At 45.2% G+C, this 16,666-nt stretch overlaps 1 protein-coding gene across 2 annotated transcripts in view; it reads right to left on the bottom strand.

Moving 5' to 3' along the window:
* The window catches only part of LOC119441737 (uncharacterized), a 125,767-nt gene that overhangs the window by 12,020 nt on the left and 97,081 nt on the right, over positions 1 to 16,666 (bottom strand). For both annotated transcript variants that reach the window (XM_037706346.2, XM_037706348.2), the window contains exons 4-9: positions 13,280 to 13,382; positions 7,678 to 7,752; positions 5,689 to 5,775; positions 4,180 to 4,336; positions 1,660 to 1,708; positions 247 to 333 (exon numbers count right to left, since the gene is read on the bottom strand). In XM_037706346.2, coding sequence (XP_037562274.1) covers positions 247 to 333; positions 1,660 to 1,708; positions 4,180 to 4,336; positions 5,689 to 5,775; positions 7,678 to 7,752; positions 13,280 to 13,382 — 558 coding nt within the window. The remainder of the gene's footprint in view (positions 1 to 246; positions 334 to 1,659; positions 1,709 to 4,179; positions 4,337 to 5,688; positions 5,776 to 7,677; positions 7,753 to 13,279; positions 13,383 to 16,666) is intronic.

Here is a 16,666-nt window from a genome sequence, read left to right as displayed (position 1 = left end):
CATTAAGAACGAACAAGACGGCGCATTGTAATTACCCGTTCGTTTGCATGCGAGCGGAGGCTGTTATCACAATTAGCTATCCTTTCTTATGGGTTGTTGACGGGTTGCTTCGAGCGTATACACGGTCGTTGAAATGCAAGAAAAGCTTTTTAATTGCTGTCAGCGCAAGCAATTGGGTTTCAAAGCTTACCGAGGCTTCATTCAGAGCAGGGAACACGAGGGACATCCCAGACAGGGTAACCGTACCTCCTCGGATGCCTTTTGTCTTCCTCGGACATGATGAACCAGACGAATTCGCTGTAGCTCATCTTTCCTTCCTTCTGAATAGGACCCCTGGAGAACAAAGAGATGAACAAGTCAAAAAGAGGGTTGGTTATACGAAGGCTATCGCAATTCACTTCACGGCCACGGCGCATCCCTTTATGGCAAACTAGTAAGCGTGTGCGAATATTCGAAACTTTTCAACAACGAATCGAATAGTCTCCTATTCGATTGGGTCCTCGAAAAGAATTCCCTATTTGTAAATATCAATATTTTTTTTCGGACAGTTTTCGAATATCTTAAAGTGTGAACTGTGCGCGATCGCACTTAGAATTAGAGCAAAAAAATACAAGTATCACCTCCGCGGGCATAGTAAGGCATAAAGTATGAGAACTTGCCTACTGGAGCAGGCTACGTCGCTCAGTGAGCCAGACTTTACCGGCTCTATACAGCGACCATTAGCACCATCCGAAGAGTCGCATATGTATGCGAACAAATTGCTAATTTGTTCATAATGCTCCACGTATGCTTTTAATAAGCAACATTTCATAGCGTGCAGTGTAATGACTGATACTTGCTAATTTTATAAATACTAGGATGTGAAAATCATTTTGTGGTAATTGTGAAAACGGGTGATCGTCATTAGGAAACCACTCGAAAAGTGTTCGAGATTCGGTTCCATTCGTTTCTGGCGCTCTTCGATTCACATTTGATTCGGTCTCAAACATTGCTATTCGCGCAACAGCACACAAAGGACGGAGGATGGTGAAATACACGATACGTGTTGCGTCTTTCACCGTTACTTCCTCCTTTATGCATGCGCTGTTACTATAGTTTCCCAAATCCCACGTCGAAGGCTACAGTTTGGCGAACTGTCTGCAGGATGGAATGTTACGGGGCTTGCAAAATCCGCTTCTCTCAAACAGAACTGATGAAGTATGCGTGAGAGTTATCCTGCGGGAGTCCTGCACAAGCTATCTAGGTATACGTATTTAAGGAAAATCGTGTCGAAAAAAAAAAGAAACTGGAACAACGCGGTAAAATAATAATAATATAATAATAATAATAATAATAATAATAATAATAATAATAATAATAATAATAATAATAATAATAAATTAATAATAAACAACGCAGAGCCGACACTTGTTATACTTGTTACTCAACTGAGTGCTAATCTGGGCAAGTGAGTAAATACCTTAAATACTTTAAAGGGGGAAAAGAGGAGGCGATAGACCCGAGTATCTGTCGCCTTCTCCCGTCCTGTACTAACGCACTCTATTCTCTTTTTCGAACAAATACTAGTTCCTCGTACCGTGTTCCTCCAATGTGAGCACAACACACCCGTCCTAGAAGAATAACTTATGAGTCATGTAGACGAAACTAGTAAGTTCTTACCGCGTGACGGCGCCGGAGAAGATCCTGTCGATCATCCGCATGGAGATAGCTGGAGTGGAAAAGCAACAAGAGGTGCAAGTTATAGAATAAAACGAACTGAGCAACAACAATAGAAAAGGCACAGAAGACAATCAGAGCTGCATTAAAAGATCACCGACTCCCCTGTCCCAGAATTTTCTGCCTGCATCAAGCAGTAAAAACTATAATACCTTTCCTCTGATGATCTAACTGCACATCAGCACAAGGGACTATTGGTTTTGAATTTTTGATTTAGGTCGTCAATGTTTTAATAAAACTTGCAAAAATCGAAAATTTTTCAGAAAACGAAACTATCAATTTTACAACGCTGTAACACAGCAATGAAAAACGATATCGCAATTCCTGTGCACTGCGTCTAATAATACATCTAAAGCGGACAACATTGATATATTGCACATGAATCTTAAATCATTTAGTAAAATAGGAAATAGAGCTTTTGCAAAATCCTTGCACAAAACGTAATGAGTTCACGTAAGATATAAATTACATATCGAATCTGTCCGCTTTAAATGATCTAATGGATACCGTTTACAGAACCGCGATAGCTTTTCTTGGTGCAGAGCTATTAATTTTTAAACTTCGTGCTCCTATTTTTTTTTCGAACTTTTGACATTTTGAAATTTCTTTAAAAATTCAGGCCCTAAATCTAAATTCTACTCCCAACACTCATCAAAATCTAACTTTCTCAAATGCACCAGATTTAATTAAAATCGGTCCAGGGGTTATCTCAGAAAAGCGCTTCTGCGTTTTACTTGTATTTGAACAGGCTGCATCGGAGCTGGCCTCGAGCTAAAGCTTCCTCTTAAGACTGCTTACGTGTGCGGGAATGCGAAAGCATTATAGCGTTTTTAGACCTCGGAACATCGTGAACGCGTTGATCTATACATTATTGACGTGGCGCCACTTCCTCCCCATTGGCTGCACCGTCATGTGCCCAATGACGCACGCACTAGGCCACACATTTAGTCAGCTATAGATTGCTGCGACGTGACGTCGCAATGACGCAGGCACCAAGCACACCTTTAGTCAGCCAGAACATTGGACCCACCATGGCGTCGGGTAAGCGCGCTGTTCTCGCACACAGGAGGCCTGGCTTCGATTCCCACCCAACCCGAAATGTACCACATTTTCTTTTCAAAGACGTTAATTTACTTTGTTTACAGGAACCCCCCTGAAAAATTTGACGTCAATCTGAGCATCTTTTACGTGTTTTTTGCTCTTTGTATTGTCGGCCATTTTTGGTACCATCTTTCGGTCCCGCCCGACGCCGACGGATTTTCGCGTAATGGGCCACATAATGCTTTCGCATTAAAAATACTTCCCGAGGCACTGCAGACTGCATTGAAAGAAATTCAAGGTGGCAGATGACGGGGTTGCGTACTTTATAACGAATCCTCAGAGCAATAAATCTACCTTTAGTGTACTGTCAATCCTGTCAGGTCTTCTTTTTTTGCTTCTTGGTCATAAAAAAATTTAATCACTGGATCAAAGGACGCGCACATTTTATTTATTAGCTGCAAGCATTACGAGAAAGGAAAACTTATTATTTCGCCACTGCTGAAGGAATGCGGCCAGTCGAACATCCTGTCAAACATGGCAGATGCCCTCAGCCAAGTAGTGGTCGTGTGTAGCAATGTTCAGCCCATTGAAGTGAAATGGAGAAACACTGAGGTTAAATTTACCCGCAGCTTAATTTCCGTGGTTTCTATTTTCGCCACCTTTAATATTAAACTGGCAAAAACGAGCCGCGTGCGCAAATGTTTACATCGTGAATGAAGACGCTAGTGATGGTTCAATCCGCTGGAGCAAGAATTACGAGTAAAGACGCAATTAATCTTGGTGATCCGACAATGCACACTATCGATGTACTTTGGGACACATACCCGCATGATTATATATAACGCACTCGACGATGCACGCATGCTTATGCCTGCAGTAGTGGATTTTCCGAAGCGCAGTTTCCCATTAAGTTTCTTTGCCATACGAAATAGTATTCAGCTTTAACCTTCAATTATCTGTTAAGCAGTTTGGGGACTTTAGCGACTAGTGGATGAACAAGAACGAAAAGTCTACAGTGGACGAACAGGAATACTCGGAACTGTTCGAAAACAGCTATCGCGGGGCCTCGATCTCGCCAAACAGGCCCACCACTTAAGCTGGTGCAAGGACTACTAGAAATTGCCGGAAGATGGCGCTGCGGTCGCGACGTGGCTCAAGTTTTGAACTTGCAGCGCGACTCAACGCTATCTTCTATAAAATATGCGCTAAATGAAGACGAAGACCGACGTAGACGAGACAAAATAAAAATAAATAAAAAGAAAGGCAAGACAAACGAGCATTTCTCTTGCTTACGTGTTTCTAACCTCAGTCTTCGTCTTCATTTGGCGCTCATTAATCTATTCTCAGGACATGAACCAACCAGCCCTGCAAGGAACAGTTCAACGCTCTCCGCAGTATACTCCACGTTACCCGGACACGCACCTCCTTCGTTGTGCCTGGACAGATCGTATCGGTCGATGTACAGGTCGTGGTCCTTGTCGAGCTCCCAGAACTTGCAGTAGATGACGTAGAAGTGCTCGTACGAGAAGTACTCGGTGATCTGGTTGATGTCCTCTTCCTCTTCCAGCAGGGACAACACCTGCGCGTATACGGGCAGAACTTGCGGTCGGTGCTACTATAAGCGCAAAAACGGAGTCGTGTTACTCTGGTTTGAACTGGTCACTGTGCTTCGAGAGCACCTAAACTTGGTTAAAAGCAGCAAGGATCGGGCGAAGCTTCCGTTATGAAGATCATGCGACGCGCCACCAGACCTCTCAACAAAGAGAGAGAGAGAGAGAGAGAGAGCGAAAAATCACTCACATGCACAACATTATTAGGTGCATGAAGCATGCCACCACTGGCCGGTTGTGCCAAGCTCATCGCGATGACCTGGGTGTCTTATATAAGTACTTTGTACAATTATAAACGCCCACCCACGCACGCCTACGCACGAACACCCACACGAACCAAATGGATGTACTTCGCAAGGCCAGCTGACAGCGGAAAGTAATGCCGGCAGTATTTCACCCCTTTCCTCACAACAACCTAAAGAAAGAAATGAACAAGCCAGCCGCAAACGAACTGAACAGAACGTACGCGACCGGTGGCTTAGGTGAGTTATAACCGCAAGTGGGCGTAACGGCAATCACCGAGCTTGCTCGTGAGACAGGTGCTGACGTTTATGGACGCTGTGCGTCTTTCGCCGCCGTCTCTCATTACTGCGCACGCTTCATACGGGCGGCGATACGAAACCATTCGCTTTGTTTGCCTACGCGTAGGCAGATACGCTACAAATCGGCCGCGCCACCTGTGGAGCGTTGACTGAACGAGAACTGCGCGCACGTGGTTCGTCAAAATGGGATGACAAGGAGAGGACAGCTCTCGCTTAACGTGGCAACGCGAAACTCGCCCGGAGAGAGGCTTACGTTGAACCGATGATAGTTGAATGACCTCGTGTACCATGCATTGGGTGCACGTTAAAGAACCCCAGATGGTCAAAATTAATCCGGAGCCCCCCACGTACAGCGTCCCTCATAATCAGACCGCGGTTTTAGCACGTAGAGCCACTTAATCTAAATTAACTTTTAATGTGTTGTACGCGGGTTGGTAACGCAGGTAAATTCCGGAAGCGCAGCGTAAAAATCGTGGGTCGGCCGTTATTGACAATGACAGTGGATCATAGTGTAAAACAAGTCACAGATGATCTTGACCTAAGAGAAGAATACACGCGGATGACGACAGGTAAATATCTCAAGTTAAGATTTCATAATGCTTTCGCATTACAGTCATTCAAGTGAAGCATATATGAGGACCTGTGAGGCTCTTATACATATTTTTAATTGTTTTGGCGAGCCTCACAGTAACCGCGAATATAACTGACCGCGATTATTCTATGGTAACGACGAAGCATCCACTCTTTCGTCGTGTAACACAGAAACGTAGTTCATTTACCTGTAAGAAGTTGCTTTTCCTGAGTTCGGGAATGGTGATCCTGCCACTCCACGACCTATTTACACAGTAGAATATCCTAGCGATTACCTGAAAGAGATGACACCAGAAAAAAAAAGAAAGATAAAATAGGCATTATGTATAAAACATAACGTTGGGAAACCGTGCGTTTTCATACAGTATTTCACGTTTTAAGATAATATGCCAGTCATGATGTTGCTAATAGTATACCTCTTAATACAGGTCCCCCATACAGTACTTCCGAAGCTCGCGTGATTACGTTGGGTACGTCGCGGGATCTCGTACTACCGGTAGTACCAACGGATATTTCGATAGTCACTCAATCATCGAGAGTATCGGTAGTACTATCGACAGCTCTGCATCACTACCGTTATAATCACTACGCCACGGCAGTGTTGAGCAAGCGAAGGGATAACACTTGCTGTATTAAATCATACTCGAATCATCCAAAGTACTACAAAAGGAGAAAATTAGCAGTGTTGTGAAATTCATCAGGTATATACGTGCGTGAAGCAAAGATTGTGTATATGAAGGGCCATTAGAAAGACTCCTTGGTGTGCTTGTGTGGTTTTGAAAGCTTTCAGAAATTTTTAAGGTGGCACTGAATTTCGCCCGGTATTTGGAGGACTATCGGGGGGAGGGGGTTTAATTTCAATCTGAACTTATCGTGGATATGGAGGTTCTGCTGCTTGCAGGCAGTGAGTTGTAGAAATAAAAATGTCACTGAAGTATGGTGCTTTCTTCTTTGCTTCAATGTTAATATTTTTTTTCCGTCAGCACTAACAAATATATGCATCTAAACACATCGAACCGACACTTATCTAGAAGATTGTTACACATGTAGGGCACGTTGCAATGCAGCTCAATGTTGGTCACATTTCGATTTCGACTGTCCTTTATTTTCATTTGTTTTTTAAAATAATCGTTGCCGAGTGACAAATGCGAAGGCCAAATCTTGCGACAACGTCATATTGTCGGCACGATGTGCGGTAAGCTCATGTGTATGTGAATTTCTAAAACCTTAAACGAGCAGGAGGAACCACGAGCCCGCTCCTTCCTAGACCAACTGAAACAGTAACAAAACTGGAAGCAGAGGACGCAAACAAGAAGAAAGTGGGGACAGCATACTGCCGCACTGTTCGAAAGTCAAGAGGGGCGTGGCACTGACCCGACTCGTTGAAAGTTCGCGCTCGTTCGTCCTGCGTATAATTTGATTATTTTGCAGCGTGTCACGTTGAAGTTTATTGAGCGTTCGACAGTACACCGTCTGGTCAAGTAAAAGCATCATTAATAAAGCGGGTCACTTACCGAGCATCGCGATCAAGAGACATTGGAACGATTACATTCGTAACGATTATCTAAGACGTAACGATCATGTAATAACGTAACGATTAAATTCCAACATTTTCTTATCGAATTTTGTTACCTCAGCGGCGCTCCGCTTGCGTTATCACAAGGATTGGCTGGTCGTTAGCGATGGATCACAGAAAGCAATAGAATCGAGCGATTAATAAATCGTTACAACTTTAGGTTACACCAGCACCGCATAAGCACCGGAACTTATCAAAACATGCTGACTCTTTTTTAAGCACTATCTTTTCTTAGTTCGTTCGTCAGTTTCGCGCCGTCGTTATCGTTCGCAGCGCGCGATAAGATCGCGAGTAGAAGGTGCTTCCATCGGTGCAAGCGCAAGCAATGCCGCGGGTGCTTCAACCACTGAGAGAGGAGTTCGGTCACGAGACGCAAAGCTCGGTTCCCTGCCACACCACCAGATGGTGTTGCTCTCTGGGCATCATCAATAACGGAATCCATAGATTTTTAATTTTTTTTTGTCAGCGAACCGTTTTGTTGACGACGTGTCACTTTGCGCTATCGTCTTTGGAATGATACGAGTGAGCTTTGGTGACACGCCGGGTGGGTGTCACTCTCTATAGCAAGACTGTAATCACGTAGGCGAAGAAGCACACTCACCGTATTAATATACCTCGAGTGAAACTCCACGGCTTCCTTGAGAAAGGTGAGGCCCGGATGGGTGTCTATCACATCCTGCAGAGAAACACCAAGCAGAAGCAGATACTGAAGCGCCTTACACTGATTTTCCTTATAAAAGTCATTTTACCAGTCTATAGTCTGTACAGACATTTATGTAAACTAAGAACGTTGATGGAAAACTTTCACTGGGCTGTCGTAGTTCGTAATCTGTTTATTGAAAGACTGCAAGTACAGACAAGATCACACGTCCAAAGAATGCCTAAAAAACCTTTTGCACTTGAGACGTTAAGAGGAAGCTATACCACAGAGCTAATTCAAATACGCATGAAACGCAGAAATGCTATCATTATTTAAATCCACTGAACCAATTTGAATGACATTCGTTGCATTAAGCAGAAAAGACTGAACTATACCGACTTTGCGGAGCAGAATTTCGATGTACGGCCTCATAGCTTTCACAGAGAAATAGTCATAAATTGACAAGGAAACCGAAGCACTAAGTTTACAAATCCGTGACTTAGCACCAAAAGCAGATATCGCAGTTATGTAAGGGATATCTGTTAGAGCATATGAAGCGGGTAAATTTTACCTTATGAATGTACAGATTAAGTGAAATTGTTCTAATGTTTGCGAATGTTTTGCAACAAGCCTTTGTCGGAAACTAGCGGTGTATTTCAGAGCGGTGTATAATACGCCACATTTGTCTGCTTTAGATGTGTCAATCGATGCAGTTTATACAGTTCGACATTTTTTATCGCTCAGCTAACGGAACTGTAAGCTACGCGCTTGAAATTTTATAAATTTTCCAATTTTCAACAATTTCCGTAGAAAGAAGTTGATGGCCAAAATACTATAACCTGCTCCCTACAAGTGGTCAGGTTCGAGCTGAGCAGTGCGGTCTTCCAACGCGAGCCGAGGCTGGCGGTGGAAGAGACGGAGGTGTCGACACTGCCCGAATTGTTTGTTTTGTCCTGACATTCCCATAACATGTGATTAAGTGTGGCAACCTCGCCACAGGATGTGCATCTGTTTGTTGTGTACATGTCTGGATACATGGCGTGCATGAGTCTTGGGTTTATGTAAGAATCAGTTTGTAATTGCCTGTAGTGTACTGCTTGCGCCCTGTCTAACCTAGCGTGAGGGAATGGGCATACGCGTCTCTGTAACTGGTAGTGTGTCGTGATGTCGTGGAACCTGGTCAAACGATCCTCCCACGCCCAGACGTTTGCAGTACCCCGCGGGGGCTCTTCCTTCGATGATGCTCGGTGAGTGAGGCCTCGAGCAACGCGGTAAAGCAACGCGGTGCCCGGACGTGGCAGCGCCCCCACATACAGGAGACGCGACTGCTCAAAGTCGGTCGCGCAGCGGCAGTCAGTTACCTTTCCTTTTAAACTCAGCAAACCTCGTCAAATTTGACGTTGAGGCCGTTGAGTAAAACAGATTCCTCCGTTACCGTTTAATTAGGTAGGAGCTCCAGAGAGGTAAAACTTCCGCATTAATCTCTCATTAAGTATTGCCCAGATGCTGTTTCAAGGTTACATATCAACAGACAATCTACAAGCGAAGAAAACCGCCTAAGGAATGTTGCCATTGTTTACTAAGTGATAAGACCACTAAACTAAATGCTGCCGCAGAGCAGGCTACGCCATCATCAATAATAAATCCACAGTAAACGGGGAAAGAAGAAAATAGAATAAGCTGGAAAGGAAAAATAGGGTTTGACTGAATCGCGTAAATATACAGGATGTATGGCTCAGTAGTTCACGCGAATGACTGCGCGTGCAGTATGGAGCCTCGCTTAATATAGAGCAACGCCACACAAGAGGCACACACATCCACAGACGCACGTGTATAAGTATAGGAATAGAGTGACTCTCACCACCTATTCCCACGAAGTGATCGCCTCACGAGTTTTTATTTATCCATTAATTTTTTTATTCGTAAACAGCCGTTCTGCAAGACATATATTGGTTGACTGCAACGCTACAGTGCGGCCCTCGGGAAGCTATTTTAGTGCTACGCTGTTTCACATAACAAGAACGTATACAGATCTTCCGTCAGCCAATCGATCGTGGAGCACGAGCATGCGAACGAGTGAACGTGTCCCTGCGCAGCGCGTGTCATCGCGACTCTAAGAGCGTCACACGCTCATCTCCAAGCTAAGTCTCGCGTACCGGAGCAGGCCTCGTACTTCAATTTCAAGTACCACATCACCTTTAAGACTAAGTGCAGGCGGAAGCCGCCCAGTTACACAGCGCGCGCGACATCGCTTCTCAATGGACGCCCGGACGTGGCAGCGCCCCCACATACACGGAAGACGCGACTGCTCAAAGTCGGTCGCACAGCGGCAGTCAGTTCGCGAGGAAAAAAAAAAAAAAAAACAGAGACTCAAAGGATTTGCGACCCGGCCTGGCGGGTGTATGGCGTCACTCGCCGCCAGCTGCGCAAACTGCGAGCTCCTCAGACGCAACCCCCCTTAACCCCCGCGCGCACCCCCCCCCCCCCCCCCCCCCAACTTCCCTCGTTCAAAAATACCTCAGCGGGCCTCCGACGTCGTCGTCGCCTGTTGCTCGGCCGTGCAAGCCATCTTGGAGAACGAGACACCCTAGGGAGCCTGTATACATGCAACGCTGTTGTTTTGTTGCACGTAGGCTCCCTAAGGCACCCCGACCGCACTCTCGTTCTGCTGCGGCACAGCGAAGAAGCGAGACGCATCTCGAATAAAGCTGCGGCTACGGCACGACTTCGTAGCATACCTGCGCGAACCTCGAGTTTGTCGCGAGACCGAGACAATTAAAGCAGCGCTGTTTGAACGAGTTGACTAACCACGGTGTGAACAATGGCAGCAGAGTTATTTGACTTCGCTAGTTAAGCCTGCGATGCTGCGCCTATAAAGAAAAAAAAAAAAAAAGAAGGGGGGGATGGGGGGTTAATAACATTTCAGACTACAGAAAAGTGTACTTCACGCTGATAATCTTTGGACGTCAGTCATTTTGTCGATAAATGTTCTAGTATCACTGCATGTACCTCTTTGCCGGTGAAAATGACATTGTAGGTAGTACATGCATGTCTGTGCAATATACACATGTGTGACACTGCTGCATTTTCGTTTTGAAACGGCGATTTCCGCCAGTATTTCTCTCTTGTGACTTTTTTGTGTATCTGTCGCGTACCTATACAATTTGTGACATTTTAGACTGTGTATCACTCTGTGGTGACATTTCGTACTTCGAGGATTCGTCGCAATGCCATCCTTTATAATGTGTTTCTTTTTTTTTCTTTTTTTTTGTGTGACGTTTATGCATTTCAATGCATCTCACGAGAAAATGGTACAGCCGGCACCACGTCTCATTTTTCCAGCCAGTAAAGAAAAATACTTTTTGTGACTTTTAACGCCTTTAAACCGCACAGTATAGGTTATGATGGACGCCATATAGGGGAGGGCACCGGATTTATTTTGACCACGTGGGGTGCTTTGACGGGCGCGCGATGTTCAATGCGCGAGCGTTATGCGGTCACAGAGGTCGGCACTCGAACCCCCAACCTCATGCTCCGCAGCAGAACGCCACAGCCTCTTAGGAAATGGGGCGGGTACATTTTCCAGGAATGAGCCCCCCCCCCCCCCCAAAAAAAAAAAATATATATATATATAATAAGAAAACGATTACAGCCCATTAATTCATGCGAAAGCGTCAACAAAGCGGATGAACAAAGTGTAAACACAACTTTTCTTTTTAATTTCTTCCTATTTTTTTGCGCGGAAAGATGTAAGAACACCTTTCTCAAGTTCCTTAGAAGACTATACCGGGTGTTTCAGCGAACACTTTCAAAATATTTTAAAGGTTCCCTGTGGCAGATACCACAATTCTAGGCGGACATTACTTGCACCAAAAATCTAAATGCATAATGAACTAATTAAAAATGCACTAATTAAGTTTTTGACTAATTACCTTATGTCGCATATCGCAATTTACAAATTCCAGCCGTGGAGTTCGCAAAGCGGATCCACTTAGAACGACTTCTCAGGATGACACTATAGTTTCGAGATAATAATTCCCGAACTTTGCGGAGATGTGCATTGGCGTTCCAGTTACTTTTTTAACTAAACGTCGTTTTACGCATTGAAGCACAAAAGTAACTGGAACGCCAATGCATTTCTTTGCAAAGTTCGGCAATTAATATCTCGAAACTAGTGTCATCCTGAGAATTCGCTCCAAGTGGGGATCGCCTTGCGAACTCCACGGCTAGAATGGCGATATGGGACATAAGGCAATTAATTAGTAGATTTTGGTTAATTAGTCGATTATGCATTTCAATTTTCTTGTGCAAGTAACGTCCACCTCTTCGAGTAGACCAGCTCATGAACTAGAATTGTGCTATCTGCCACAGGCAACCTTTAAAAATTTTTGAAAGTGTTCGCTGAAACACCCTGTATAAGACATCAGTGTAGCTTAGTGGAAAGAAGACAATGGGAATAGCCGCGCGAACCAAAGAAAGAAAGAAAAACAAAAAAAAAAAGATAATCTGTAACATCAGTTGGATCTGGTACGCTGCATTTCTAAGTTTGACTCGACTTGTGTAAGGTGTCAGGCTAGAGTGTTGCCAAACGCAAAACACGAGGGTGGCGTCGTGTTGTAACTCGCACGTCACAGGTTACGACATGAATCTGAAGTGAGACGTGCACTTCGAAAGGCGGAATCACGCTATATACTGCGCTCACTGCACTTCGTACAGTACGCAATAAGATAGTGACCTCGTCGGTCACTCTATCGGTGGTCTAGAAATCGCGTCCGGTATTGTGAGCATGTTTTTTTTTTTGATCGCGCTTCATTTGTGACCAACTGCAGATGCAAATCGAACGCAATGGTATTCAGTATACGGATGAACGAGGCGGAAAATTATACTGCATATCTTATAGTGCAGGCGATGGGATGGAAGTCTAGCGCCTGTGACGGCATGTATGTACGTCAGTCGATCGCTTACTCCAGAGTTCACGTGTCCCGACGTTCCAATACGCATCGCAAAAAGAAGAGAAAAGCCCCGTTGTGCATGCACAAATTTAACCACTGACTAGCTGAGCAAGAACGATTATTGAAGAGCGAATCATTACGCATCGCGCAGTGATATCGTCCCTCCTGCTTGCCGAAATTTCAAATAAAGGCTAGGCGGCCATACGTCGAGGTATTGAAGCCGGGGGGATACTTCAGTGGCGCAGGTGCGAGCCTTTCAAGCTTGTTTATTTCTCTTTCGGCTTCGAACAACCAGTGCATCGCAGGATGTGCTTCCGACAACCGAGAGAAAAATAATAGGTTCTATTGCATGGTCTTTCTTTCAAGTATAGCGAACAGAATCGCGGCATTGACTAGATGACTGAATAATTAATCATGCTGGGAAGTCACGTAGATGCTGACAATACGCTTAACGTCGGTATACATTCTGGCAAATGCAGGACATGCTGCTCTAGCACAGCGGAAAACGGAAGTTACGTGAAAAACGATCCGAGTATAGGTTATGTGCGAGGTTAGCGTGACAAGTGGGGCGCACCACAGAGACTTGACTGCGACCATAAATCATCACTCACCTGCATCATGGGAATAAAGTCCTCGGGCACCAGGTAGTTCCTCGTCGCTCTGCTGAGGATCTTGACGAACCAGGTTGGCTCGTCGCGACCCGTGGACACTATCCTGCAGGTGAGATCGCAAGCGCGTATTAGCTGCGAGCTGTAGTCTTGCGCTGATAAGCGTCGCTTCTTGCGGACTGCTTCGCTCGCAGAATATATCCGGACACTTGATTTCCTTCCGCTAATTATACTTTGTACGACTTAGTCATAGGGACGAATCATTGTACACTTTCTTCGGCATCAGTAGAAGCACTCAATGTCAGATTTTCTTTTTAAAAATTCGGTTGTCCATTGTTCAGAAAAATGTTTCTAGTGTCAGGCGTGGAGGTTTTGAGCGTACGAGATCGAATGATATTGTAATTAGAGAGCTTTAGAATAGGGGCCCCAAACGTTTTGGGGCCCCGAAGAAATAACGTCGAAGCCACTGCGCATGCGCGAGACGCAAACTGCGTTTGCTTTTTTGCGTCGGGCACGCTATTTCGCTGATTTAGCGGGAGCCCCAAAAGCTGCTCCAAAAGCTTTGCGTCAACAAACATGGCGGCGCCCACCGAACCGAAGGGCTCTAACCGAGCACCAAACTGGGCTTGATCTGTGGTAACGCGTGAAGTTCGTAAGCTAGGAGAAGTGACTGCGGTTATCGTTTTCTTTCAACTAACGTGTGTAATGAAGATTGATTCATTAGACGCCGCTGATTACGAATTTGATTGTCGATTTCCTGGCTCGTAGGCCTAACGAAGATTAGCTTGGGTGGTGAAGGCACGTAAAGTTGGTTACTAAAAATTAAGCGCCACAAATCGCTTGCTGCTAATAGAATAACCTCTAAACTGTAATGAAACACAAGAACACGAAAGTCAGAGGTACTCTAGTTATCCTAAAATGGTATAGTTTATTTTAGTATTTATACTTGTTTTTCTTTGACACCGCAGTGGCGCTGCAAGCGCAAGACGCTATTCGCAAACTCAAACCCCTATTCTAACACTGTTCACTCCTGTATGCCCCAACGCTAACACCCGCAAAGCTCTTTGGGGCCCCAAACTTTTGGGGCCCTTATTCTAAAACTCTCTATGATTTACCATAAACTCACATCGGGCGAGAAATGTTTAGGGGTAGCTTTTCCAGCTGGTGTTATTAAGGCAAAAACAAATATACTTGGTATGTGGTGTCGCGGATAATCTTCTACTACCATGTCCGCGACATGGCGCACAAAGGCAACGTTATATTAGAGTGTACTAGAATGGGGGAGTGGGTCCAGCGGACGCCTTTGGCGAGCGCCGAGGGTGAAGCAAAAAACGTTGAAATTGTGGCGGCGCTGCCGTCGCCTTATTCTGATTCTCCGGCCAATAAACGTTGGCTCCGGCTGTTTCGGCAGCGCTCATTGGCTGAGGCGAGCTCACGGGCTGAGTAGCTGTCGTCTGCTCGACGCACCGTCGTTGTTGCGTCGTTTGCATTCTTTCCGCCGCTCTTTTTCCATTTTATGTACAATAGATCGGTGGGGAATAACATCATTATTACCGCCACCTAGTATCCGCCTGTAATAGCTCCATGCAGCTGCGGTAGGGTCTCCTACGCGACAAGCGTCCGGCCGGCGCGCGGGGCCGCTCATTCGGGAGAAAGCGACGGTGGCGCCACCAACTTTTCAATAAAAAAAAAAAAAGCCTGAGCGGGGAGCCTGCGTTGGACCCATTCCCCCAATCTAGTACACTCTAGTTATATTGAGTATTTGAAATATTGAGTATTTATTATCAATTGTAAGCTCGCTGCATGTGTTTTATTTGACCTGACTTCGTTCAATTCCGTGTCTTGTAACGATTCATATGCCTGCCTGCGAACTTATTCCGTGTATTCTTCAGTGCCCTGGCTTTGGTGCAGTTATGTGACTGGACTTTATGAGTGAGTGTGTTTCACTTATTTATCTGGCTTGAATTTTACATAACGTGTAGTTTGACTTATTCAGATGAGTTGACTTTAAGTTTCAGGGTATTTCTAGGTAATTTTCTCATACATGTGGCCGTCATAATTTGTATTTCTATGTGAATAGAAGTAGCTGGCACCACGTAAAGGCACCCGCATCTCCTAAACATAATGTAATTAAAAAATGTATTTTCTCCTAGGCATAAACGTCTAAAACCTGGGGGTCCCCCCTTTAAAGCTTAGGCGGGCTCCGAATATTCGCAACTGCGCTCTGTCCTCGATCGAGCAAACCGAAGCGAACTCGAAGGTTGACACTCGTAATCAGTCGAACAAAGGTATGAACCTTTGTTTAGAGCCAACGTTTTGACAGTTTCCTCGTCTAAAATCAATCGCATTTGCACCTTTCACGTTCATTTCTTTGTAACAACTAGCGTGCTCCCCTCAAGAAAATAACCCCGCAGTGTCTCAAACTAGTCGAATCCCAGTACCCCGGCGGCCCTTGGCGCGGTCCTTTAAATCGCGTTCAGGAAAGGCACATATATTGGGGGAAGGCGCAGTAGTCGCTGATGCGTAGATCTGCAGCCTATATCGGGAGCCCCGCACCATTTCATACACTCGCTGTTGTTTTGTTATTTCTTTTTTTTTTCCAGGGCAGAGAGCCAGCTATACGTTCTGCCTGTTTTGTTTTACGTTTAGCTCTCTGATAATTTTGCTTATCTTTTTTTTAAAGCCTCCTTATTTTTCTTTTGCTTCTTTCTGTTCCCCCTTTTGCTTCTGTAACTAAAGAAAGGAACCACAGGGCAGGAGAACAAACGCGAAACCTCTCAGGATTCGCTAGGCTATAGATTCGAAAATAACACTCGGCGAACTACAGTGTTTACCTTCGATTTCGAAAAAAGCAAGGCCTGCCAACATGTCGTTCGCCGATGGTTGCGAAAAACCTGGTCGTTATGCCTAAACACTGCTCGTTCCCTTCTCCTTTTCGACCGCTTTCCTGCACTACAAGGGCGTGGACCTCAAGTCGATGTACACCATACGAGCTTATTTTCCTTTTCAAAAAAGGAGAAAATGAACGCTTTGCCGCCCACATCTTACTTCAACGATCTCGGTAGCCGCTAAGATCAGAACACTTTACGCCAGTTTAGTTTAAAATAGGTGGTCTCCAGAGCCCCGCCCCTCTCTCTCTCTATCTCTTCATGCTGAGGATCTCTGCCACGAAAACAGCGCTGTCCTGGCGCGACGTAAAGCGGGCTCGCTAATGCCGTGCGATGTGGCGGCGAGAAGACGCCGAAAATACGCTGCATGTGGTTACCGCCGGAGAGCGGTAGATGACGCGCGCGCCGCGCCAGCTCAAATTTGGTAACCCTAATAAGGCGCGCACCCGCTCCCAATTTGGCACATAATGGTGCGATAACTCAAGTAAGTTAACTGAAACGA

The sequence above is a fragment of the Dermacentor silvarum genome, chromosome 2 (assembly GCF_013339745.2).
Source record: "Dermacentor silvarum isolate Dsil-2018 chromosome 2, BIME_Dsil_1.4, whole genome shotgun sequence".
Classification (NCBI taxonomy): domain Eukaryota; kingdom Metazoa; phylum Arthropoda; class Arachnida; order Ixodida; family Ixodidae; genus Dermacentor; species Dermacentor silvarum.
The sequence above is the reverse complement of the archived record's forward strand: the minus strand, read 5'-3'. Positions and strand labels throughout refer to the sequence as shown.